This window comes from Gnatocerus cornutus, chromosome 2, assembly GCF_029298725.1.
Source record: "Gnatocerus cornutus isolate USDA-ARS CGAHR chromosome 2, icGnaCorn1.1, whole genome shotgun sequence".
Taxonomy (NCBI): Eukaryota; Metazoa; Arthropoda; class Insecta; order Coleoptera; family Tenebrionidae; genus Gnatocerus; species Gnatocerus cornutus.
The window spans coordinates 7,726,794-7,752,121 of NC_142234.1; the positions used below are offsets into that span (position 1 = coordinate 7,726,794).

Below are 25,328 nucleotides of genomic sequence, written 5' to 3' on the forward strand. Positions count from 1 at the left end.
AAAAACAGGACTCAAAGTGCTGAATCAGTTTATCACAAAAAGATACACAAAAGAAAATAATAAAACATACTCCTAGAAAACAGAAACGACTAGATAAGTAAAGAATATTAAGAACTGAAAACGAAAGCAAAAATCGGTTACTGTGATTGATCAAAAATGAACAATAAAAAATTAATTTTACAAAATATGAGATTTGATGATCCACTAATTTTTCTTACCTTGTAGTTGAAAGATTTACTAACTAAAGAATAAAAGTACCTACTGTAGACAACTTTTAAAGCAGCATAAAAACAAATTCATAGATACATATTAAACACGGACAACAAACACTGAAATTTGGCTATATCATGGAATATGAAAACAGCTTAGGTACTGTTTATTCCAAATATCGCTAAGCGAAACTTCATGGCTTAAATCCCGGTGAAGAAAATGTGAAGTCCGAGTTTTTTATTTTGGAAAAGACGCTACATTTAGATAATTTTGATTTATAAACCTTCGATTCAGTCAATGTAATGTATATTATGTATAATTTTAACATAAACTTTTATTACCACCATTCCATCACTCCAAAATATGTTAAAATTTGCTATTTCGTAACATGTAGATAAGCGTAAACAACGAATATCTTAGTAATTTATCACCATCAGCGTGTCCAATTTCAAAAAAATTCATCATTTAAATTAATTTGAATGGTGTCGTGTTGAGGTAAAATGAATAAGTTTTCGTAAACAAAAGATTTTAATTTATCCATATATATTTTTGCCATGAAAATAATTACATGGACTTTACATAAAAAATATATAATTTGTTAAAATATTGTCACAGTTGAATATAAATATAAAAAACAAAGTATCATCGCAAAAAATAGTTAGTTACTTAGGTACTTAACTTAATTCGAGGTAGCTACAATAAACAAATTCTTAACTGACTGATGTAAAAGTAGGCCAAAAATCTTAAGTACTGTCATAATTAAGTACCTAATGCATATATTAACCTTAATCTAAGTACTAATTAAAAAAACTTAAACTAAATCTAATATTAATTTACATTTTAAACAAATGGAAAACTTTGAAAAAATTGTATAAGTTATTTGTTTACATAAAATTACTTATGGAATTGCTCGATGCATAGTTTGCAGGACCATGATCCTTCTGGTGGATCTGTTAAAGGCGGGGACAAACAGTACATGTGATAACCACGATCACAGTCGTCACAGAACAATAGCTGATCCTGAAGAAAAATAGTGATAAGTTTTGGAAATTATGGGAGAATTGAAACTTACATCGTTATCGGAATTGCCGCATACTGAACAACATTTACATTCAATACACTGCCAACTGTATTTTTTTACGGAGATTTTCATGTTGTCTGTGAATAATAGGCATGTTGGATGACCTAAAAAACAGCTTTGTCAAGAGAAAGAATAGTAAAAAAATAAACATTTATGATTTACTTTACAAAATCGTCTCGAAATTTTACCCCCCTAAAAAGAACATTGTAGGGTCACCAATTTTATCAAAGAGTTATTATTAAACAGGGTCACTTTTAAAATGACTTCTGTAGATAATTAAAAGTAGAACGTACTATTTGTTTTAATAATTATGAACAAAGCCCATTTCAAAATTACCCTGCAAGTTAGTATTACGAAGACTGTAACTAAATGTTTTTGATGAAGTGCTTACAAGACCATACTTAACTGTTCGCTGAGCTTTGGTTGTTATCTAAACACCAACGTGTAAAAATTACGTTCACAGAAAAGCCAAGAAAAAAAGAAATTTTAAATGAAAAACTACTTTACACATATTCTTATCAATTTGTTAAATTTGTTTAATAAAACTGGATATGTTAAATTTTGAATCGAAAAGAATTAATATTTTTTAATTTTATATGCAGGAAATCGTTCTAAAAAAAGCTGATGGATTGTTATCGACCACTTTTTTTATCTACTTACCTTTTTAATTTGTAAAGGGAATAGGTATAACGAGTGCCGAAGAACAGTGACTTTCCAAGTTACGTAATTTTTCTCTATTATTATTTTGAATGCATCAAAATAAATAAAATTTTGATAAACAATTTCAATGCATTAAAATAACAAGAAAAATGTTACGGAAAAATGTACATAAATTGAAGTGCACCAATCCTCAGCACTAGAAAATGAACAACATCTTGTTGTATTGGCATCATTTTATTGCACGATTTCCACGATACACTTTTCAATAATATTAAATCTTGGAAAATAACTGTTCTTACAACTCATTAGTGTACGTAAATCTTGAATGATTTTTACAAAGCTTTTTAGAGTCATTTGTAACGCGATACATGTAAAAATCATTCAAATGTAGTGATTTATTTGCTACGGCACATAAAATAAACTATGTGTAGGAAATAATTCGACTAACTTTTTGTAGGTTCGGCAATACTGGCTAAATATGTCTGACAGTATACAAACTAAAACTTAGTTTAACCTTTCATTGATGTTGCTTCGAATCCCACTTTTTCTTGAACATAAAAACCACAGTGACTAGCTAATTTTTCTTTACGCAAAAGAAACACCATTGAAAGGTTTAGAGAAGCGAACGCAAAAATGTATGTTTGATTGTAACAACTAATATTTTTACTGCCATCCCAAAGTTTGCGTCAACATAGTGCAAGTGAAAATTCTGTCCAAATTCAATTATTTTTACTTACATTATGGTGACTCCTTAAATGCTACAAAAGTTTTTATTCACTGTATATTGTCGTGTTACAAACAATGCCAACATATTCTGCAAAACGGTGGTGACAAAAATACAGCTTTCTGAGTACACGAAAATTAAGCTGGTATTTCCGAATCCGTTTATTTTAACCCCCGTGAATTTACTTTTACATAATATATATTTTTTAAGTATTGCCCATTTACAATGCTAATATAAATAAATAATAAGCCTTGACTAAGTGAAATAAATAGATCCTTAAATTTTGGAAGACAATCCAATATGGATTTTTTTCGAATATTTTGAACCCAACTAAAATTTAAATATTTGGTAATCCAGTCTATCTGGCAAGTTTTTTAACTAATTTTTCTTAGCTTAAAGCACAGTACAGTTGATTAATGATTATCTATAATATATTAATTAACTATAGAATAAAAGAACTATGAACAATTAATGACAGAATCAACTGTTTCAAATTAGCAGTATATAATACAGATCCATAGATATAAAAGGAACTGATAACAAATAATACTGGACATTAAAATGAAATCGTTTTGATTTGGCTAACACGGAATTGTTTATAAAAACCTTAGAGTATCCTTTATTTTAAAAATAAATAAAATACCTTCAAGCCATATTTTGTGGCTTGGTTATTAGGTATTTGAGACTGGTTTTTCCTCCTAATCTCCGTTATGATTTCGACTGAAAATTGAACTACTCCAATATGGTATCACAGACAAAAAAAAGTTTGAGCTTTAAGATAAAAAAAGGTTAAAATTTTGTACATTGTTTTGGCAGCTCCTCATTTCTATCGAAAACTTAAATAGATTATAAATGAAAATTATATAATATATAAATGCCCAGTATTGGTCCTTCAGCGATTCATCTACTAGAAAAGAAATTACTAAGACGCAACATTTAGACAATTTCCTTTACAACAATTTGACTACTTTAAAATTTTGATAAAATGGTGTCACGAACGTTTTGTCTTAAAAACATCAGGTATAGGACCCACATTTTAAATATGATACATACAAACAAACACCCAACAATCACAACAAGCTATAAGAAGTTTATATAAATAATGATATTTATTAAAGAACCTGTAATGGTTGTTGTGTGTTTAATTTCTTAAATTGAATTCCCAACGCTCCATAAAAATTGGTCAACAACTAAACCTTCAACGTCTATTGAATAACATTTTTAACTAAACCTTTTTTTTCCTTCCTTTCTTATTATTTCCTTTGTCATCGGCTTTTCCTCCGTTCTTACCTGATCTGCCACAGTCTGAACATGAAACAAGTTCCTCCACTCCGCCAGTCTTTTTGTTTTCTCTTGAATCGCCTAAGCAAAAGTCACAGTATGGACTTGGCGCGGCTTTATCTTTACCACAGTCCATTGATGTAGATGGAGGAGGATCAATTTTTTCTGGAAGCAAAATAGGCATAGGGGGATCATCAACTGGAGGAGATGGTTGAGCAGGTAAGTTTGGAGGTAAAGTAGGTGGTGTATTTGATTGAGAGGGGGGTTGTTGCATTATTTGTGGAGGCATAGGAGGCGGTGGGTTTGGTTGGCGACCTCGGCGACTCGGTGTACCTGTAGGATACAGTTCTGAGTTAACTCCACCATTATCTTTCTAAAAAGGATACAATAAAAAGTTATGAAACGGGTCACCTCAATGAAAAAAAAAAGTTCGATGCAAAGTCAGTCCCAACGAAAAAATTGAATGTGGATATTGAGTTGTTGGTACCGATTTGCATCAAAAAAATAAAAATATACACTCATGCTCAAATCACACTCCTGAAAACACATAATTGTAGAACTGGTCAGTGTGCAGTAAATTGATATTTTTCAATAATACACTTAACTGCCAAAATTAAGAATCGGATTTGTTAATAAATTACAAATTATTGAAGAAAACTACATAGTTAAATAAAAATGTGACTGATCTAATAGAGCTTATCATTCCAACTACTCATGCATGCAAATAACACTCAAATGAAAGTAAAAGAGATTATAAAGGCAGTACCGGGTGTCTGGTTCAAAAAGGAAACATAACTATCTTGATACACATGTCCTTGGATGGCGGACCCTTGAGGTATGGCAGAAGAGGCCTCTTCCCCCATCCCCCCCAGCGTGGGTGGCTGAGACATAATGGGCCCTGGCAGCATCCCACCCATCATGGGCGGGTTGAGACCGAGTGGGGCCTGAATCAGCGCAGCACCAAGCTGCGAGGAAGGGGTGGGGGCATTACTGTCGCGCGAGTTTTCATCACTAGCGCCCTCTTTGTGTGAATGGCTGTAGTGGTATGTCAACCCGGGCCGAGTCTTGTAACGCGCTCCGCACACTGAAATTTTTCAAAAAAAAATGCCGAATTCCACTTTCTGATTAACACGAAAACGATGATTTATGTTACAGACGATTCTCAAACGATAATCTTCTGAAAGCCAATGAAAATGGAAGTCTCGGAAATAACGATGAAGGTTAAACCCCCAAAAGATACGCTCTGCATATGTGCACTTCAAATTTCCTCTGACATAAAGCTTGGATGTGTCCGCTCAAATCTGCATCTGAGGCGTTATTCTTGTTAAACTGTTGTCTCACTCTTGTAAACGGATGTTATAGATTTCAAGATGCGAAATATGTACAATATTAATAGTTATTAGTTGAACAAACGAGAGGAAACGGTGTTAGTACAAGCGATACGATGAATAGAATTATTAATACCACCATGTTGAATACTTGTAGACTCGTCCAGATTCTTACACCGTAATTCAGAAGATCATCATTTTCAAATGAATAGAACTAGGGACTGGAACCGATAATTTTGTTCAAAATTTTGGGTTACGACAAGAAAAGCACACAATACGCCCTATATAGGTGTTGTAAAAAAGTTTGTTAGCGACAGACAAAAACTAGGTGTAGCTTAAGAACCCAAGCGCCAGGTAAGCGAACCCGAACCGAAATTTGGAACCGCAAAAGAAAAAAACAGAAAATAACACTAGATGGTAAACGAAGTTCACTTAAGCATGGCATGGTTTCGGTTCGAGTCCCTGCCTAAACAATAAGAAGAAGCTGTACTAAGCATCAAGCATTCAAAAACATTATTATGGCTAAGAGAACTACAACTCATGTTCAACATAGTTCTTAAAAGATTATCTTTATTACATGCTCAAGCACAGAGTTCTTTCTTTATAAGGTGATTAAGTTTAATATACTCCAAGTTGAAATTTCATGAAGTATGTACTTTTTCCAAACCAAACCAATACCCTCTTGATAGGCATAAGAATATTATTGAATAACAATTTATAAATCGCAACATTCATAAGAAACTATCAAACAACATAAAAACAGAAGTATTTGACCAACAAGTAATCCCAATTTTTCTAGATCGTTACCATGTCCAATTAAAAATCGAAATAAAACATTATATTTTATGTTGTTTATGTAACTCGTAGTAAAACAAATACTTTTAAAGCAAAAAAAAACACAAAAAATTTAGATGTGCTGGGTGTAGGCAGTTTTGTATGATTAGCACAAAGTTAAAATATTTACAGAACTCTGAAAACAACGTCCCTCGCTTTAGATGTGTCACAAAACTGTTAGAGAACTACTCCAGCAGGAAAATTTCCCAGTTCTGTAAACGAGAACCTTAGAAAAATTGGGAGATCATATTATATTGTAGCATATGAAGTACATATTCCAAGATTTCAGATGATATTATCTGATACATGGATAATGAGATGTACTTAATTATAAGTAAATAAAGAAACCGAAAAAGACTCACGTTCACAAGCAAACGGCTTATCAGGATCTCCAGGTGTTGGTTCAAAACTATGCACAGCTTTTTTTCTACCTCTTCCACTGCCCTTTTTCCTGCCGGGTGTACTGGGAGAATCAGTGCCCCCACGCCCCTACAAATTTATGTAATTTTTAACATTTGTTAAGTCTGTAACCTATTTTTCATAATTTTGTTTGTATGTAATTCTTGGTGAAAATCAGACTTTGAATCAAATTTAATTATACTATAGATAATATAAAAAAGGAAATCTTTACCCTTCCTGTAGTCTTTCTCCTTTTACTTCTCTTACTGTACGTCTCTTCATAATCTAAGTCAGAATCTGGATCAGGTTCATCATATGTGTCCATTTCCAGCATATCTGGATCATCATAATACCAATCCTAAATTATAAAAATATTAGAAAAGTTTTTTACTAAAATCAATATTACCCATACTTTTGAAACATCATCTTTTAATAACAACTGACTGTCCTTGCTATCAGTATCTTGTAAAGCTGGGTTTTCTATTTGAGAAATATTATGCATATCACCCTCCCCATCCAACATTGAATCTGCAGCTCTTGCAAACGCTCTTGAGTTCATTATTAAATACTGCCTCCTTTTTTTTCGCCATCTTTGCCTGGGATACGCATAAATTTGTCCCGGGACGAGCCCTGGGATTCGCTGCCTTTTGTGCATAAACAATGCAGAATGATTTTGCGCAACGCCCGTCTGGGTGTCAATAAATGGAAGTCTTAATCTTCTTTCAATGCATAGCCTTGTATTGTAATTTAGCGAGCTTTCAATACTTTCTTTATACAGAGGGTCATTCAAAAAACTAAAAAGAAACCAGAAATAAAAATTACATTCACTTTTACACAAAGGGAGCTTTATTGATTTTGTGACTTGCAGAGGTCCGCCCCAAATTGGTTGGGACCTTTCGAAAAGTACAGGGTAAACAGAAATTATCTTGCAAATAATAATGAAATCATAAAAACTTGAATTACATAGGAAAGTAAACGTACCTTTCGATTTTCTCCAAGTTTGTTTGATTTGTTACAGGAGCACTTACAACGGCAGCCATTTCTGCCACCTCTTCTTTAATTTGCCGACTGAGGAAGAGTCACGGCGTCACCGTTCTGTACGACCTCGTAGGTAATTGGTGGAAATAGGAGCACAAAGGCTCCCATTGGTTCACGAGCACCGCCAAATTTAAAATAAGCCGACATTATTGACAGGTGGTCAACATTGCCCGGTGAATCAAATCGCTCAAATTTCAATCAAAAATTCTTTTTAAAATTTTGAATTTTCCTTTATTATTGTTCCTTCACCACTAGAGACAAAAATATACTAAGAAATTAATTTTTCTTATTGATTCCTATTAAAAATTTTCTTCTTTACAATCGGTTTAAAGAAAAAAAATAATGGAGAAAACACCAGATCAAATAAAAAACTAAAATAAGAGAAGTCAGAATATTTTCAAGAGAAGATTTGAAAAATCAACAAATAGTTAAAACTAATTAGTACTTTCGTTTGTTAAAAAAAAACAACAAAAAATTAACCCGGCGCATCCACCAAATTGTTAAAAAAAAAATAATAAATAAATAAAATTGTAAAAAGATAAACAAAGCGATATAACTTTTCTTTTTACATTACAGCTTCGTAAATAATTCATCTTTTATAATTGGTCAATAAATCAATTTTGATACGATATTCCCAGAACAAAGACGAGCATCATAGAATATTAGTGTTCTTTCTTTTAAAGAACTGTTCCTTGTGTATACTTTGTGTTCGCGTGTCATTAATGGGGTATTTTAGAGCAATTTAAGGCACACAAGCGGTTATTATGTAGTGGGCTTTATATGTCTCCACTAAAATGTAGTTTTCAGAGTTTTACAACATTAACAATTAAAATGGATTCGGATCCAGGTAAGATAGTATGTAAAAACTGTAATAAAAACTAAAAATTTTATATTTTAGATAACCATGAAAACATAATTAAGTCACCACCTTTAAAACATGAACCGACAGAAGGTCTTGGGTATGAATTTTTTCGTTGCATGCAACTACACAAAGGCAACATAGCCCAGGTAAAAGTTTTATTGTTGATTCAAATTAGTTTTCCAAAAAAACAAAGTAATAATTTTTAGTACATTGCTGACACAGGAGAAAAAGACACCTATGCCTCACTTCTTCGCCGTTGTATAAGAACAGCTTTGAATTTACGCTCCACAGGCATCACAAAAAGCGACGTGATATGTCTGTGTACTTATAATCATTTCAACAGTTGTGTTCCTTTCATCGCGTCGCTTTTTCTTGGCATTAAGGTAGCTTCATTAGATCCATCACTTTCTATAGACGACACGTCTCATTTATTGAAACAAGTAAAACCCCGTATAATGTTTCTTGTACCGGAGGCTCTAAAACTGATAGAAAAGTCCCTCAAAAAAACTGGCATTTTATGTAAATTAGTAGTTTTTGGAGACTCAGGAAAATACCAACCCTTTAAAGAGTATCTAAGACCAAGCAATGAAGAACACAACTTCACACCGGAAAATGTTGCACCAAAAGATACTGCTGTCATATTCTTTAGCAGTGGAACTACAGGCCTACCGAAAGGAATATGTCAGAGTAGTTACGCTCTTCTGGGTCAAGCAACAAATATATTGTACTTAATTGAATTTAAAAGAAAAGAAAGAAATCAATGAAATATTTTGTAGAGACATGGATACGATTACTTCTGTAAGTTTGTTTTATGCTTCGCTTTATTGGATCTCTGCAGTGGTGTGCCTATCTAGTACTATATTATCTGGTACTGCTCGAGTAGTCTGCAAAAAATTCGATGGCCACCAAACATGGAAACTTATACAAAAATATCAAGTTACGTTACCACCGAATAGCATGCAACATGTTGAATGTAGATTTCTTTCATTTTCATGGCACCAAATCAAGCGTTGGAAATGTACAAATCTGGACGCCCCGACAACATTGACACGTCAAGTTTACTTTGTCTATTAACAGGAGGAGGAACATTACCGGAAAAACAGCACGTTTTATTCCGAGACTTGTTACCAGGAACATTCATCTGCCAAGCGTACGGACAGACTGAAGTCGCCGGAAGCATCACTTCTTACAAAATGAACGATGTAAAAGATGCTCTGAGTCTACATTACAAGCCTTCCTCGTGTGGGCGACCTGTTCCCGGTATGTGGTTAAAGGTACGTAACAGCTACAGATGTTTGTGTTGTTTTTATTTCCGTGTTTAGGTGGTGGATCCAGAAACCGAAGAAATTCTGGGACCACATCAAGAAGGAGAACTTCGCGTGAAATCAAATTTAGTAATGAACGGATACTTCAATGTAAATTCTTCTGACGCTTTTGATAACGACGGATGGTTGAAAACAGGTGATATCGTTTATTACGACGATGAGCAGTGTTTTTATATTGTCGATCGTTTAAAAGAAATGTTAAAGTATAAATCATGGCATATCGCACCCACAATGTTAGAAAATATACTTCATAATCATCCTTCTATTAAAAAAGCTGTTGTTATTGGAATCCCGCACGAAGAAGATGGTGATCATCCCATGGCTGTTGTGATTCTACGAGATCCAAACGACACAATAACAGGCAAAGAAATTGAAGATTATGTTGCCAGTCAAGTGCAAGATCGCCAGAGACTCCGCGCTGGTGTTAAATTCTTGACCTCCATCCCTGTTACACCGTCTGGCAAAGTTAAAAGACGTGAGCTACGCAATATGATACTCGCTGGTAAATTATAAAATAAAATGCGTCGCACGCTTTATTTGAAAACCACGATAACACAGTTATAATTTTTAAACAGTAAAAATCATCTAAAACACAAAACTGATTGCAACAATTAGATCATCACAGTCACATATACATATTAAAGGTTTACCCTGTGAATATGTTGTTAAATAAATGTTTTACATTACCACATCTACTGAGTTTTCTTTACATCGTCGTCATCAACGTCGACAATTTCGTCAGTTCTTGTTTTATCCACTGGATACAACCTAAAAATATTCAAATTAAGATCTTGACTAATAATAGGTACAATAGCACTTACCATCTTTGATACAGATAGATAAGGAACACGACATCGTCTCTGAAACATGCTACTCTGTGCGCTGTCGGCATGGTAATAATAAATGCAAAAATATCATCAATGAAAGTATTAAAAGCGCGGTATGTAAATGCCCTCCATGGTAATGCCGCCACGGACTTAAGTCTATAATTGATGAACAACTGTGGTAACATAAAAAGAAAACCAAATGCGTAAACTCCGTTGACTAAACTGTTGATGGTCCATGAATACCAGCTGAAATTTTTTTATAATAAATATTTTGCAATTTAAGCTAAAGACACACCTTTTATGTGGTTGGTATAAGAGGGAATAAATAGCTGCACAGCCACAAAGAGGGTACAAGAGATAACATAAATACTTCATGCACTCTTCATCGTATTTTCTTGTTTGCAACTCCTCTGCACTCTCATTTTCTCCTTTGGTAAATCTGAAGCCACCACTCCAAGAGACGCTCTTTTTGAACACTTTGCTGACTTTCCAAAACTAGATTTCAAGTTACAACAAGAGGTTTAATTGATTTATTACTTACTTCTATAATGGTAGCAACTCCACTAGGTATCAAAACAAGAAGAGATGTGCCCTCATCAAGTAAATATAAGAAAATGACAGTTTGTGAGAAGGCCCGCCACATTACACTGCTGGTGGATAGACCTGCCATGGATGTTTGAGCTTTCCAGAATTTGACATCATTTTTAAATGAGAGGAAATCAAGAAGTAACTAAAATTGAACAATTATAAAGATCACAACAAGAAAATTACGTACATGAATGCTACCAATTAGGACTGTAGCACATAACAAATACAGATTTGTGTCTGCAAAGACGCCTTTAACTTCATCCAAGTCCTTTTCTGTAAATCCAAGAGTAATAAACTGGTGCAGAGTGGCCTCAATTTGTGACACAAATCTCATTTTTCCTACAGAGACAGGAGTGTAGGTAAAAAGTAGTTGTGCTTCTTTAGTATCCTCAGAAATTTCAGCAAGATCTCTCAGTCTCATCTGCATAATATCACGTTGAATCATTGGGAGGAACTGACGCCTGTGATTAATTCGAAGAAGTCTTATTATTTCCATAGGGATGTTTGTAGAAGAGAGCTCAAATTTATCAGTGCACATTATGATAGAAAACTTTGTTTTTAAATGCGTGACTGGTTTCACATTTTGTTTCTTGGATTCTTCTTTCAGTAAATTAAAAGAAGCACTTGCAGGAATGGCATATTTTGTTAACGAATACTTTAGGTAAGTAGCTTCAGCTTGGTTTGCCAATTCATTTAGTGTAAAATGTTTTTTTCTGGAACTACTTGGAATAATAACAGTATAGATAGACATAGAACCATTATTTCTAACAGTCTTGGTTAATTGTAGAGAAATCTCCCTGAAAATTAAAGTATAAGTATCAGTGCTCAGCACAACAAACTTTAATTACTTCTCTATTTTGTTGCTGTAGTCAAATTTTTCTAAATTTAGAACTAAATCAACATTTCCTGATTTAGAATTATCGGAAACGTAGACGAGTAGATCTAGATTTGGATTTGTATTTAAATAAGAAGTATAACATTTGTCGCCGACGATGCAAGTGGGAACTCTGAATATACCAATTAAATTCCATATCGAATGAATAATAAATATAAGAAATAAAGCAATTGATATTAATGATATGGATATTCTCATTTCGACTTGACAATTCGTATAATACGTGTATTTTTTGAGTTTGCCGATGTTTACGTCAAACGTCAACGTCAAACAAATTATCAAAATTTGACATTTTTTTGACAGTTAGCAACTACCAATCAAAAGACCGCACCACTGCGGGTTTTTTAAAACCTTTATGATAATTCTCAAAATATTCGTTTAAATCGTGTATAAATGTAGAGATTAACTGGATTTTCAATTTTAAAATTTATAATACTTGAAAAACTACATGACTAATTACATAATCCTATTGGATCGATAAAGCACTTGAAAGCGCCAATAGTCTAGTGCCCCGCTGTCAGATTTCTGTCAAATCAATCTGTCATTTTTCTGTCGACGTTCGTGCGAGAAGTAATGGGGCACTTTTAGTTTATTCCGGTAATTGATGGCAATAACACTCACGGTTTTAATGTGAACAGTTGTGATCTCAGTAGACAATTATTATTTTCGTGTAAACAATGCATATTACATGTAAAATTATATTTTTGTGTCTCGCAATTGGGGCGTACTCAGATGAACACAATCATATAGTAAGTATAACGTAAACAAAAGTAATTAGGATTAGCAAATGATGAAAATAATCTATTTCCTTTTCCACGTAACCATTTTTGTGTATTTGTAGTATGATGATAATGAAGAGGTAATACTGTGGATGAATACTGTGGGCCCATACCACAACAGGCAGGAAACCTATGCATATTTTTCACTACCATTTTGTGTGGGCACTAAAGAAACCATAAACCATTATCATGAAACACTCAGTGAAGCACTCCAAGGAGTGGAACTGGAATTCAGTGGGATTGAAATTGATTTTAAAAGTAATTATTTTTTTATATCTTATATTATATGTTAACTAACTTTGATTACAGGCAAGGTATCAAAGACTGAATACTGTGCTGTTGAGCTAAACGATGAAAAATACAAGGCTTTTGTGTATGCCGTCAAAAATCATTACTGGTACCAAATGTACATTGATGATCTTCCAATTTGGGGTGTAGTTGGAGAAATGAAAGACAACAATTATTACATTTGGACCCATAAGAAATTCGAAATTGGATACAACGGTAAACAAATCATTGACGTTAACTTAACATCAGAAGACAAAGTACCACTCAGTCCTAATGGGAAATTAAGTTTCACCTATGAAGTTATTTGGAAGCCAACTGATACTAAGTTTGAAGATAGATTTGACAAATATTTAGATCATAACTTTTTCCAACATAGAGTAAGTTGCAGAGGTTGTTTCACAGAACCTAAGGAAACCATTTTTAGATCCACTGGTTCAGTATTTTCAACAGCTTCATGATGGTCATCTTCTTAGTTGGTTTGGTTTCTATGATTCTTATGCGCACGTTACGTAAAGATTATGCTAGATACAGTAAGGATGAAGATATAGATGATATGGTGAGTTGATTGTGCTGTTATCTTGAAATACTTTAAAAATTTAATGTTACAAAACAACTTTCTGATTTAAAATTTCTAATTACAATCTGTTCTGAATTCTAGGAGAGAGATTTGGGTGATGAATATGGTTGGAAGCAAGTCCATGGAGATGTTTTCCGTCCCGCTTCTCAATCTCTCGTTTTTTCCTCTCTCATTGGAGCTGGATACCAAATGACAACGGTTGTTTTCAGTGTCATTGTATTCGCAATTCTTGGAGAGTTATACACTGAGTAAGTTCACAACATCTCTTAAAACCTCCATAAAAGTGTTCCTTCTTTAGACGTGGATCTCTTCTATCAACTGCTATCTTTGTCTACGCTATAACATCACCAATAAACGGATACTTTGGTGGCTCCTTGTACGCAAGAATGGGGGGTAAAATATGGATCAGGCAGATGACGATATCCGCCTTTATGCTACCGGCGTTTGTTTGCGGAACGGCTTTCTTTATCAACTTTATCGCAATTTATTATCATGCATCAAGAGCTATACCTTTTGGAACGATGGTAAAAACGTAGCAAAAATTAAACTGATTAATTTAAAGATTTTCCCAGGTTGCAGTCACTTGCATTTGTTTGTTTATAATCTTACCATTGACTTTGGTGGGAACGGTTTTGGGGCGCAACTTAGCGGGTCAACCTGATTATCCTTGTCGAATTAATGCAGTTCCTCGACCAATTCCTGAGAAGAAGTGGTTCATGGAGCCCGGAGTTATAATCCTAATGGGAGGAATTCTACCATTCGCCAGTATTTTTATCGAAATGTGAGATTTACAAAATAATTGTGCTTTTCTAACGTTTTGACTTGCAGGTATTTCATTTTTACATCTTTCTGGGCATATAAAATTTACTACGTTTACGGATTTATGTTGTTAGTGTTTATTATTCTGATGATTGTAACGGTTTGCGTCACGATAGTATGCACTTACTTTCTTCTGAATGCTGAGGATTATCGCTGGCAATGGACGTCTTTCTTGGCTGCAGCTTCAACGTCAGCCTACGTTTATCTCTACGCAATATACTACTTCTTTTTCAAGACAAAGTAAGTCGGTTTTAACGAGAATTACACTGACTTTTTTTTTTAGGATGTATGGTCTGTTCCAGACCGCATTTTATTTCGGATACATGGCGCTGTTTAGTGGAGCACTTGGAATTATGTGTGGTACTGTTGGGTATGTAGGCACCAGTGTGTTTGTTAGGAAAATATATTCTACTGTTAAAATTGACTGAAGTGAATGCGCCATTCTTTTGTAAATAGTCACATTTTCGGATAAACTGTGCGAACTTTATGTATCTTAAATTATAAAATCGAATGTATAGTATCAGTTTTGTTACTTTGTGGATGTGTTATAAAGTCCTTTTCCAGTACTTTTGTTTTTCTATCTTAATGTGATTTGAAATAAAATATTTATTTTTAAATACATTTTTTTTAACATTAGAATAATTCCTAATAAGTTGACTTAGTTTATATACCACGTGTAATTTTATTGTTAATAAAAAGTGATCAAAACTGGAAGATGTTGTTCATTTTTCTCTTTTCAAGAATTAGGACTCTCAAATATTTTATTTATCTGGAATTGAGGTAATAGTTGTGAAAGGACACATGCTCGATTTGTTTATTATAACAAAGATAGTTAAATATATTATTATATGTATAAAGGGTATGTCATTAACTAGTCTACGCAAAACGAACCATATAAATAAGTTATGGTACAATAAACTAAAGTTGATTAAGTAATCCTTTAACCAAAGGTACAAACAAACCTAAATTAATAATACGTAAATCAAAATAGGTATGCACCATTAAATAACACTAATCATACATAGTATTAAAATCCCTCTACACTTAAAAGGCACTTGTTATTATTAAGTTTCTTGAAGGCACTTTGAGTTTTATAAAATATTATCACATCACTTTGAAAATTCATATAAATGTAGTTATAACAAAATATGTATAATGTGTTTTATGGACATCATATTAAAATGTTCAAACACGTACAAAAATATTCCATTGAAACATGGCATATTACAGTAAAATAATAGACGGCCTTCCATAAAGATTCAATAGTCCCAACATAAATTTTAAACAAAGCTTAAATAAAATATTGCTTCAAAATTATAACAATGTACGTTTAACGAAATAAAGCAAAATTTGGAATTTTAGCCGTTTCGTTTCCTTAGATAAAACGTTCCCGCGTTATAAGCAATAAAACTATTGCACTGTTCACGGAATTATTTGAATTCGAGACAACGAAAATAGATAAACTAACGATTATAAACGATAAATAGTCGCTACAGCACCATCGCGTCGACAAACTTAATAATGTTTCCACGTAATTATTAAGTGTATGTAAAAGATCCTTGGTCCTGTAACTGTTCAGGGCAAGCGTGTGTACATGCGAAACTAAAGTATAATTAAGTTATGGAGATCATCTAGGCCATAAACGGTAACAATGTAATTGTTAGGAAGCCTGCTTTGAATGGTACTTTTTTTTATGAGCTAATAACTGTGACGTTCTTATGAAACTCTTCATGCAAATGTCGCAGTCATTTGGTTTTTGTACAGAATGAGTTAATAAATGACGATTTAGAACATCATTTCGTCCAAATTTCTTGTTGCAAATGTCACATTCAAAAGGTTTTTCTTTAGTATGAATTAGCAGGTGTTTGTTAAGATTGTGCGCCTGTTGAAACCGCTTGTTGCAAATGTTGCAAACTGACGGCTTCTCACCAGTGTGTACCCTTGTATGTCTTTCTAGATCACACAACTTACGGAATTCCTTCTCACAGACTTCACACTTGAAGGATCTTTTTTGAGGGCCTGCTTTCTTCAACACGTGAACAGGTTGGTGTTTTTCCAATGCCTTGGTGCTCTTGAAGCCTTTGTTGCATTTCTTGCACACATACGGACGTTTACCTAGAAAAAAATGTTAATTGATCAGTCAAACCAAAAAAAGAAGTAGTGTGTACCTTGGTGTGTTCTTAGATGTGCAATCAATTGATCCAGAGTGGTGTGGTTTTCATTACATTTCAAACAAAGGTATGGTTTGTCTCCATTGTGGGCAGCCTTGTGTTTCTTCAGTTGAATGTAGTTTGGGAATACTTGGGAACAAATTTTGCACTGAGGTGTTCTTTTCAAGTATTTTTTGTCAGCATCCACTCTGGCTAAAGGGTCTTTCGTGTTGTATTCATCAGAGTATTCATTATAACCTTCCGTTTCTGAAGATGGTAGATCAAAGAAATCCTTGTCAAAATCAGTTGGATTTACTTTGATGTCCATGATATTGAACATGAGCTGGTCCAAAGTGTCATCATCAGAATCTGATAATATCAATTCAGGAGTGGGTTCACGTTTCAATCTCACCACATCTTCATAATGTAGACCTACAGTATGAATTGTTTTAATATCAGGAGGTGCAGTCTCTGGTGCTGGTTCATTAGAAATTGGTGTTTTCCTGATTCTTTGAATTTTCAGCTCCAGGAGTTCTTGCTCAAAATCATACTCGTTGAAATCATAGGGTGATGGTTCAGGAATTGGTTCTGCTGGCGGTTCTGGCGTGTCCACCTCACCATGGATTTGTTTCATATTAGCTGATATTTGCTCTAGCAAAACATCATTATTGTTATTTATAGCATAGTTTGGTGTTGGTTCACTCATCACACTGAGATCTTTAGGTTCAAATTTCTGCTCAGGTGATGTGTCTACAAATTTGTCCATAGTAGGAAGTGAAACTGAGCTCTGCCTAGTAATATCTTGTCTAATTTCAAGACTTTCATGTTTTATGACTGGTTCTACCCCATTAGTTTCCCTGAGTGATTTCTTTTTAATCCTTGGTACATTAAGGCATCTTTTTCTTGGTGCTTTCTTGATAACACTTTCAGTTTCTTCAAATAAAGGGTTGGAATCTTCCTCAATTTCATTATTTATGCTAATATCAGGCCTCACATTTCCAACCTTCATATCCAACTCTTCAAGAAGCAAAGGCGAATCGAACAGCTGTGGGACGGGTTTGAGGCACAAAGATCCAAGAAACACACACTTTGTGATCTGGGTAATATCCAATCGGAACTCATTTTGTTTCTGGTTATCCATAGTCTTTCGGAGAGTCATTTTTCTCTTATTGATTCCACCAAGAAGTTCTCGTTTCTTCTTTAATGCAATGTTGTTTTTAACATCCATTGTGAATATATTAACAACGAAACTTGATGAAAATCCTCAGAATGCTTCCTCAAAAGATCTTGTGGTGTTGTAAACTTGTCGATTTCGAGAACAACCGTGGAGTAAACGAACACAAAATTATGGAAGATATTAAAGTAAACACTAAGAAGTCTTCATAATGTAAAATATTTTTTATAAAATGTATTTTTAGCAATAAAATAGAAACACTTGTTGCGCTTCCACCATAATTGATGAAATAAAGAAACGGGGTTGACGTAGTAGTTCATGCAATATAACGCAGATGGCGCATCGGTGGTTTTCAGTTGACGGAATGTTGGTTGCAGCAATTTAGGCGGGTTTTTTTTTAAAGAAACTTCTTATTGAAATTTGCAAGTCTATTTCTACCACACGTTTAGGATCTTAATTTAAAGAATTTGTGCAAAAAGGAAAATACGTATGTTTTTGGTAACTAAATTATGAGGACAATTTTTTTAATAAAATTATTTAAAGACTTTAGTGCCATCTATTCATATTTGTACCAACTAAAGTTCAAAAGGAATTCGAACTGAAAAGTCGACTTTCAAAATGCATTTTGTCCAATATTTCTAATTTTTACAAATAAAAATAAAAATAGTGTGTCACGGTATTTGAAAATTAATTAGAAGCAGATTTTTCATGTAAGTTTGATGTTTCCATGATATTTGTTGCATTTTTTGAGTTTATCAATAAATTAATTCATGTAAGCATATTTATAAGAGTACACAAATAGAAATTAAAAAAATAAACATTGAATTAGTAAAATAAAATTTTTCAAGAAAAACTTTAAAGCGTCTGAAAACTCCGGAAATTATTAACTTGAACATTACAGGGCGCATCGCAAAAAAAAATAATAAAAAGGTCGTTTAAGGTGACTTACCTACTTTTAAATCCAGTTTTGGTCGAAACTGTTTAAATTATTTATTATTAGGCATTCCAAGGCTAAACTTTAGTGTGTAGCTAGCAATCAACAAATTCACTTTCGTAATGACTACTACAGATCGCGATCTTAACGTAATCTACGAAAAAGATAAAAATCTCAAACGTGAAGACGTATCTATTATACAAATATGGCTCAAAAAACAACATCATCTACCACCACTGGAAGGTAAGATTTCCCACACCGATTTAGACAGTGTTCACCTTTCAAATACAGAATTGCAGGTGATACTCTTTCTCCACAGCTGTTATTACAGCATCGAAGCAGCGAAGAAAACTATTGATACGTACTTTACAAGACACAGTAACTTGTTACATATTTTTCAAAGACTAGACGAAGATGATATGAGAAGAGTTTCCTCAGTTGTGTACGTTTAACAACAGTGAAAATGAAAGATTAATAAAAAGTTTCAGATTGATTACGCCACTTCCTAAGGAGACTCCTCAAGGATACAAAATTCTTTTTCTAAAACTTCTAGATACAAGAGCTGAAATGTTTAACTTTGCAAAAGTGATTCGTCTTCTTGACATGGTCTGCGCGTCGCATGTTTATCGATATGGACCTTTTGAAGGGATTGTTGTAGTGATCGACGACGCCGGAGCAACTCTTGCTCACATAACTAAAATCAATTTGTTGATTTTGAAGCATGGATTAGATCATTTGCAGGTTGATTCTATTTGTGGTGTCACTAATTTTATTATTCTCAGTATCTAATTTCAGGAAGGAGCTCCTATACGAATAAAGCAAATTCACTTTATTAACGCTCTTCCGATTCTTGACAAAGCTTTAGCTTTGGGAAGACCGTTTCTTTCGAAAGAGCTTTTTGGGATGGTATGTTGCTATTGCATGGTGATTAGGTTTTGATTAATTTTAACTTGTTTAGATTCAACTTCACTCTTCTTTTGAGACTTTCTATAAATACATTCCGAGAGAGTGTTTACCGGTGGACTACGGAGGAGAAGCTCCTTCTTGTCAAGTTCTACAAGAAGAAAATGTGAAATTTCTTCTAGAAAATTCAAAGTTGTTAGAAATTTTTGATTCTTTAGACGTAGATGAAAGTAAAAGAGTGGAAATGAGCAGCATTTACGGAATTCAAGGAACATTTAAAAAACTTGACATAGATTAAGATAATTTTGATAATTACTTATTTTACGAAGATTAAAAATAATACTCCTAATTGGGACCTCAAAAAACAAATTCTGGTAATATTCGTAATTAACGACCAGCGAAAATGAAAGAGAAGGTTGCCTAACAAACTAGATGTATGCATACATTATGTAAAATGATTTAATGGTTTTACAGAGTTTTCTGCTCTAATGTGTGTAAATTATAATTATTTGTATCAATCAGTAATCAGAATAATCAATATAAAAATTACACTTTTTGTTTAAACTTCTTCCATTCTCCCACTTATTACCACTATGCCACTAAATTAGTCTTAGGACCGGTTTACATAATAAATTAATTGATTGAATTTAATTTCATTGGCGAAAGAGGAGTCACATATCACTTTATTTAAGTAATCTAAATCATTATTAGCTTTGGTAAAACGGATCTTAAATTTTTTAGTATATCAATAATTTCTTATTTCATTTTTATTTTCATTATCGGCGTCAGATTTCAAGGTATTCAACAGGTGGAGTCGCAACCTTGACAACAATTTTGAACAAGGTTAAATCGGTGCTCACTTCACATAAACATTACCTATACATCAAAATGCACCTAATGTGCATAGAACCGGAAAAATTGTACAAAAAGTACCCCAAATTAAAACACGAACATGTGAAAATTATCCAGAAGTGGCTTGAAAAACAGTCCCATCTTCCACTGATTGAGGGTAAATATAAAACTTTCCACTCTTTACAACAATCTTGTTTTTAGAATCACAGATAATTTTTTTTCTTCATGGTTCTTCGTACAAGACTGAAATTGCTAAAAACACAATCGATGCTTATTTTACACGACGAACTCTGCATCCGGAATTATTTCACTTTCCTGGAGAAGATGTAGTCCGAAAAACAATGTCCGTTGTGTAATTATAACAAATTGTGGTTAAAATTTGTTTAAGTGCAAAATTGTAGGTTCAAAAAAATTCTCCCAAAGAAAACTCCCGATGGGAATAGTGTTTTTATGTCGAAATTGTTAGACTACAGAACTGAAAGTTTTAATCATCTACACGATTTGCTTTTGGTGAATTTAGTAGGTGCTCTGAATTTGCACCAAGAAGGTTGTCCAGACGGAATGGTTGGAATTTTCGACATGAAAGGAGGGACTTTAGGTCATCTTGCCAGGACGAATTTCCAAGCTATGAAACATATGTTTGATTACGTTCAGGTAGAAAAACTTACGCAGTTAAATTAAATGTTTTTACAATTACAATTTTAGGATGGATTACCCTGCCAAATGAAGCAAACCCACATTATTAACACCGTTCCTTTCATGGACAAGATTCTAGCACTCATAAAACCATTGCTGAAGAGTGAACTTTTTGATACAGTAAAAAAAGCAACAATGACTCTGAATATGTTATTGTTTATTGACTCTGAAAATGTTACTGATATTTAATTTTTTAGATTCATCTGCATTCTTCTCTTGAGAGTCTGTATAAATTTGTGCCGAAAGAATGTTTACCAGAAGACTACGGGGGAGATCTTCCCTCGTGTCAAGTTTTGCAAGGTAATTTTGTAAAGTTTCGACGCGACACAGACAGCTAATGTATTGTTCACAGAAGAAACAGCAAAAGAAATTTTTGCAAACACCGAGTTTTTTATATGGCACGATTCTCAGAAAGTTGATGAAACTAAGAGGGTTGAAAAATCGAAGGTTACAAATGCTGCCTTTGGAGTTGAAGGTACTTTCAAGAAACTTGAAATTGATTAAAATATCTTGTTGAGAAATTTGATTTAAACTTTATTAAATAACGTTAGAATTATTAATAAATTGTTTATTTACATCGGAATCTACTCTAATGTCCATATTTTTATTTCAACTCCAAAAAAAAAAAATCTTAAAATCTACTATACAGGTGTTAGGTAACACCTACTTACGTCGTAGCAAAATATTTAGGTGATAAAAATAACCACGAAAATTAATTATTAAATTTTTTTATCTAATTTATTATCCTTTAGCCGCAACCAAGTTGTAAGATTTTTTTTGTAACCTATGATATAAAAATAATTAGTCAAATGAATAAATAAACAAGTCAATTTTTAAAACTTATTTTACTAATTTTAACGGCTTGTAGTGTAACAAGAAAAGATCTGTTAAAGTATGATTAAAGATTCCGAGCCAACAATTTACCTCTCTTAATAAGCCATTAGTGGATGCACGTTGTATGCTTAATTTTTTTATAATGAGTTGGTAAAAATAGATGAATCCAGAAACGTAATTCATGGATGCGTGTGTATAGTTTTTATACGATCTGGATGGCATACTTATTTTTGTAAACGGCTTGAACATACAATTTTTCGTGAACATAGTTTTTAAAAGAAGAATTTTAATTTCTGGTCCAAAGCGTCTCTCTGTGCACAATTTTTAATGCGAAGTAGCGAAGTTGTTTTAAACATCATAATAGATTTGCCGATAACTGAAGATTTGAAGATCCTTTTTTAATAAGTATTGAGGTGCTTTTGTTAAATCAATATTACTAGGAAAACCAAATCGTAGGTCATTGGAATATTGGTAAACTCATGTAAAGACTATTTTAGTCTAATAATAATAATATACCGCGCAAACTCGCGGATGTTCTACAAATCTATACAAAATATTCAGAGCCGAAGGTAAAAGTCGTAGAATCCTTGTTACAATACATCAGTTGATATACTTGTAAATTGTGAATTCCAATATTTTTCTACGAACTATGATTGTTATCAAGTTAACAGCGGTAAATTAACACATACTATATTTGAAAGCAGTTAAAAAAAGATATAGGTAATATTTCACATCATTCTGCATAAATAAATGAGTACAAATTCAGGGTTGACGACATGCGCAGGTAACTTATGTTTCCAAAATAGACAGTATTCAGTTTTATACAAATTTTGCAATGGATGGAATAAAATTTGCGAATGTAGAAGAAATCTATGCCAAAGATCCCTAGCTGAAAAACGAAGAAGTAGAAACGTTGGCACAATGGGTAAAATCGCAGCCACTTCTCCCGGAACTTGAAGGTAAAAATGTTTCCCATTTATCATAATCATCAATCTATCCTTTTATTTGAGTTACAAATTATCCTTTTTCTACACAGTTGTTACTACGACACAGAGACACAGAGAAAGCACGAATCACTTTAGAAAATTATTTATAATTCCTTAGGACGTCTGGATTCTTTCAAGAAAATACTGAAGAATTTAGACGGACGTTAGCTTATTAGGTAACTTAAAATTTACATTGTTAATTTTAACATATGTTAACACATATTTTAGTTTTTTAGCGTTTATGCTAAAGCAAACTCCAGATGGTTGCGCAGTTGCTTTTACAAAAATAACTGATCCACGACCGGAAGTGTATAATTGTCTAGATGTAACCAGGGTCACTTTTATTAGCAAACTCAATTTATGTTGCTCTTAGAAAATACCGAGTTGCTACGCAACTCGTGGTATTTTCATAGCAACATAAATTTCGTTTAGCTAATAAATCGTCTAAATTATCACGAATATTCATCTACTCATGGTATTACTATTGATTATTTAAAGCAGGTTCTAATTCTCTATGATTTTTATCTGATTAAGTAAAAAAATGGTGCGTATAAATTCTCGTTATCGCGCTCTTCTAGACTATTATTTAATCGTTTGAAAGCCAAGGTCGACGACATTTGTATTTATCCTAACAGTGTGTAATCAGTGTTCCACCAAAGTAAACGATATCAGACTGTGTAAAATGGATAGAATCAAACTCGCCGATGTCGACGAAATCTATGCCAAAGATCCTCAGCTGAAGAAAGAAGACGTAAAATCGTTATCACAATGGGTCCAGTCACAACCACACCTTCCAGAACTTAAAGGTACTTGTTACTTTTTAGTTTGTTTTGTAATATTTACGTACCATTCTTTCAGAGTTACAAATTATTCTTTTCCTCCATAGTTGTTATTATGACATTGAAAAAGCACAAATCACTTTGGAGAATTATTTTAAATTTATCACGACTTCTGGCTTGTGTGAAGACTACACTGAAGAACTGTTCAAACGAGCGTTATCTTACAGGTAACTTAAAACTCAGATTCTTATTAACATAGATTTGTAGCTTTCTAGGTTTTATGCCTAAGAAAACACCCGATGGTGATGCAGTCGTCATTACAAAGTTGACTGATCCGCGGCCGGAAGTATACAATTGCCTTGATGTAACCAAGGTCATGATAGCATCAGTAATACTGTATCTTCACCAATTTGGCCCTCCCAATGGTTTTATATTTATTGGCGACCAAAAATATTCTTCAATGGGACATTTCATGAAAATGAGCTTTTCAATCATGAAAAAATCAATGCACTTTTTTCAAGAAGCGGCACCTATTAGGATTAAAAGTGGACAGCATGTTAATGTTTTACCAATAACTGAAACTTTAATGAGTTTTGCTCGGCCTTTCATTAAAAAGGAGCTTTACGAAAAAGTATAATTATTGCATAACTGATGTCGGCTAGGACTAAGGTCTTTTTTAGTTACATTTTTATACGCATTCTTTGGATGGACTATATAAGCATGTTCCTAAAGAGTGTTTACCTGAAGACTATGGAGGTTTGCTTCCATCACTTGAAGAACTTGGAGGTAAACATTCATAAAGCACGTTCAGTGTTAACTATTTGTTCTAGAGAAGAATTTGGAAAACATTTTGAAAAACTTAGAAATCTTAAAGTGGCTTGAGAAACAACAAATCGATGAAAATAAACGAGTGAAAAAAGAAAAAGGTTTTTTTGGTAGCTGGTTTTCCGGTTCTTAAGGTTGAAAACAAACCTTGTCCGTTTGTACAACAAAAATGTAATAAAACATTATAGTAACGTTTTGCTATAAAAAAGAAAGTATATTATATGTTTATATTTGTTTTTCATTTTACCTAGTTCGTCTACCTAGTATAAAATTGCACAAACTAGTAAAAAGTATTAAAAAATATGTATCTATTTATACATACATATGTTGTAAATTTTTTGTTAAGAGATACTACAATAAACGTCCTTGACTAAGTATTTCCAAGAACATCTTTGAAAAAGAAAAACGATCTCATGGGCCGTTTTTGCTGATCTGAAAGTTGTATGAAGTATGACAACCTGAACTGAACTCTCAAAACTGATAGGAAATCCAGATTTTAACGGAAATTCAAAATTCTGAAAATCTGAATCTAAAAAGCTTGAAAACTTGAAAACATTTTTTGTAAAAAGTATGCAATAATAAATTTCTGCCAAAGCGTAAATTTGAAATTCTTCTAATTCGGCTCATTAAAATGTGTAAAAGCTATTATAGTATTCCGTATCGAAATGGGATATTATAGC

General features: G+C 33.1%; 6 protein-coding genes across 7 annotated transcripts; 3 read left to right on the top strand and 3 right to left on the bottom strand.

Annotated features, from left to right (window-relative positions):
- Window positions 1–750: 750 nt before the first annotated feature.
- On the bottom strand, window positions 751–7,614 carry LOC148178499 (zinc finger protein ubi-d4-like). The gene is made up of 8 exons (XM_088029372.1): window positions 7,499–7,614; window positions 6,930–7,311; window positions 6,750–6,875; window positions 6,481–6,607; window positions 4,723–5,040; window positions 3,966–4,289; window positions 1,283–1,395; window positions 751–1,230 (listed from the first exon to the last, which is right to left on the bottom strand). Exons 1-8 carry the CDS (start codon window positions 7,555–7,557, stop codon window positions 1,105–1,107), a joined length of 1,575 nt encoding a protein of 524 aa, XP_087885498.1. The 5' UTR covers window positions 7,558–7,614; the 3' UTR covers window positions 751–1,104.
- A 570-nt stretch (window positions 7,615–8,184) lies between these two features.
- Window positions 8,185–10,271, top strand: LOC148178500 (luciferin 4-monooxygenase-like). Of its 2 annotated transcripts, XM_088030358.1 has the most exons (7): window positions 8,185–8,313; window positions 8,363–8,402; window positions 8,454–8,563; window positions 8,624–9,141; window positions 9,194–9,353; window positions 9,395–9,691; window positions 9,740–10,271. In XM_088030358.1, exons 2-7 carry the CDS (start codon window positions 8,387–8,389, stop codon window positions 10,253–10,255), a joined length of 1,617 nt encoding a protein of 538 aa, XP_087886484.1. In that variant the 5' UTR covers window positions 8,185–8,313; window positions 8,363–8,386; the 3' UTR covers window positions 10,256–10,271. The 2 variants fall into 2 exon arrangements, with proteins under 2 accessions (XP_087886484.1, XP_087886483.1); XM_088030357.1 differs by having other exon boundaries at window positions 8,185–8,402.
- LOC148178501 (lipid scramblase CLPTM1L) lies at window positions 10,263–12,333 on the bottom strand. The gene is made up of 6 exons (XM_088030359.1): window positions 12,006–12,333; window positions 11,345–11,954; window positions 11,111–11,299; window positions 10,865–11,064; window positions 10,564–10,815; window positions 10,263–10,510 (listed from the first exon to the last, which is right to left on the bottom strand). Exons 1-6 carry the CDS (start codon window positions 12,248–12,250, stop codon window positions 10,435–10,437), a joined length of 1,572 nt encoding a protein of 523 aa, XP_087886485.1. The 5' UTR covers window positions 12,251–12,333; the 3' UTR covers window positions 10,263–10,434.
- Window positions 12,334–12,559: 226 nt separating this feature from the next.
- On the top strand, window positions 12,560–15,229 carry TM9SF3 (transmembrane 9 superfamily protein member 3). Its single transcript, XM_088030643.1, has 9 exons — window positions 12,560–12,801; window positions 12,894–13,089; window positions 13,141–13,496; window positions 13,544–13,675; window positions 13,778–13,944; window positions 13,995–14,220; window positions 14,269–14,477; window positions 14,525–14,755; window positions 14,799–15,229. Exons 1-9 carry the CDS (start codon window positions 12,730–12,732, stop codon window positions 14,941–14,943), a joined length of 1,734 nt encoding a protein of 577 aa, XP_087886769.1. The 5' UTR covers window positions 12,560–12,729; the 3' UTR covers window positions 14,944–15,229.
- A 95-nt stretch (window positions 15,230–15,324) lies between these two features.
- LOC148178503 (uncharacterized) lies at window positions 15,325–18,343 on the bottom strand. The gene is made up of 2 exons (XM_088030872.1): window positions 16,684–18,343; window positions 15,325–16,630 (listed from the first exon to the last, which is right to left on the bottom strand). Exons 1-2 carry the CDS (start codon window positions 17,891–17,893, stop codon window positions 16,176–16,178), a joined length of 1,665 nt encoding a protein of 554 aa, XP_087886998.1. The 5' UTR covers window positions 17,894–18,343; the 3' UTR covers window positions 15,325–16,175.
- Window positions 18,344–18,861: 518 nt separating this feature from the next.
- LOC148178504 (uncharacterized) lies at window positions 18,862–24,876 on the top strand. Its single transcript, XM_088029422.1, has 37 exons — window positions 18,862–19,016; window positions 19,065–19,215; window positions 19,262–19,514; window positions 19,569–19,679; window positions 19,732–19,968; window positions 20,006–20,059; window positions 20,109–20,125; window positions 20,199–20,295; window positions 20,418–20,685; window positions 20,730–20,880; window positions 20,930–21,182; window positions 21,234–21,344; window positions 21,422–21,524; window positions 21,577–21,724; window positions 21,776–21,880; window positions 21,977–21,989; window positions 22,093–22,116; window positions 22,162–22,177; window positions 22,219–22,290; window positions 22,363–22,392; window positions 22,449–22,471; window positions 22,556–22,661; window positions 22,723–22,731; window positions 22,773–22,778; window positions 22,825–22,874; window positions 22,948–23,017; window positions 23,095–23,124; window positions 23,163–23,207; window positions 23,281–23,369; window positions 23,418–23,445; window positions 23,477–23,519; window positions 23,579–23,588; window positions 23,646–23,850; window positions 23,903–24,050; window positions 24,091–24,454; window positions 24,504–24,609; window positions 24,654–24,876. Exons 1-37 carry the CDS (start codon window positions 18,896–18,898, stop codon window positions 24,779–24,781), a joined length of 3,795 nt encoding a protein of 1,264 aa, XP_087885548.1. The 5' UTR covers window positions 18,862–18,895; the 3' UTR covers window positions 24,782–24,876.
- The last annotated feature ends 452 nt before the right edge of the window (window positions 24,877–25,328 follow it).

Coding starts and splice junctions, on each gene's coding strand:
- LOC148178503 (XM_088030872.1), bottom strand. CDS start 17,893: ATGGATGTTAAAAACAACATTGCATTAAAGAAGAAACGAGAACTTCTT. Junction 16,631..16,683: donor ACATCTAAGAACACACCAAG/GTACACACTACT, acceptor ATTTTTTTCTAG/GTAAACGTCCGTATGTGTGC.
- LOC148178504 (XM_088029422.1), top strand. CDS start 18,896: ATGACTACTACAGATCGCGATCTTAACGTAATCTACGAAAAAGATAAA. Junction 19,515..19,568: donor ATGGATTAGATCATTTGCAG/GTTGATTCTATT, acceptor ATCTAATTTCAG/GAAGGAGCTCCTATACGAAT. Junction 22,875..22,947: donor TCCAAAATAGACAGTATTCA/GTTTTATACAAA, acceptor AAAGATCCCTAG/CTGAAAAACGAAGAAGTAGA.
- LOC148178499 (XM_088029372.1), bottom strand. CDS start 7,557: ATGGCTGCCGTTGTAAGTGCTCCTGTAACAAATCAAACAAACTTGGAG. Junction 6,876..6,929: donor TAAAAGATGATGTTTCAAAA/GTATGGGTAATA, acceptor TTTATAATTTAG/GATTGGTATTATGATGATCC. Junction 1,396..3,965: donor TTCAGACTGTGGCAGATCAG/GTAAGAACGGAG, acceptor GCTGTTTTTTAG/GTCATCCAACATGCCTATTA.
- LOC148178501 (XM_088030359.1), bottom strand. CDS start 12,250: ATGAGAATATCCATATCATTAATATCAATTGCTTTATTTCTTATATTT. Junction 11,065..11,110: donor GAGTTGCTACCATTATAGAA/GTAAGTAATAAA, acceptor CTTGAAATCTAG/TTTTGGAAAGTCAGCAAAGT. Junction 10,816..10,864: donor TTATACCAACCACATAAAAG/GTGTGTCTTTAG, acceptor AAAAAATTTCAG/CTGGTATTCATGGACCATCA.
- TM9SF3 (XM_088030643.1), top strand. CDS start 12,730: ATGCATATTACATGTAAAATTATATTTTTGTGTCTCGCAATTGGGGCG. Junction 13,945..13,994: donor CTTGGAGAGTTATACACTGA/GTAAGTTCACAA, acceptor TTCCTTCTTTAG/ACGTGGATCTCTTCTATCAA. Junction 14,221..14,268: donor CTATACCTTTTGGAACGATG/GTAAAAACGTAG, acceptor AGATTTTCCCAG/GTTGCAGTCACTTGCATTTG.
- LOC148178500 (XM_088030357.1), top strand. CDS start 8,336: ATGTCTCCACTAAAATGTAGTTTTCAGAGTTTTACAACATTAACAATT. Junction 9,142..9,193: donor GGTCAAGCAACAAATATATT/GTACTTAATTGA, acceptor AATATTTTGTAG/AGACATGGATACGATTACTT. Junction 9,692..9,739: donor TTCCCGGTATGTGGTTAAAG/GTACGTAACAGC, acceptor TTCCGTGTTTAG/GTGGTGGATCCAGAAACCGA.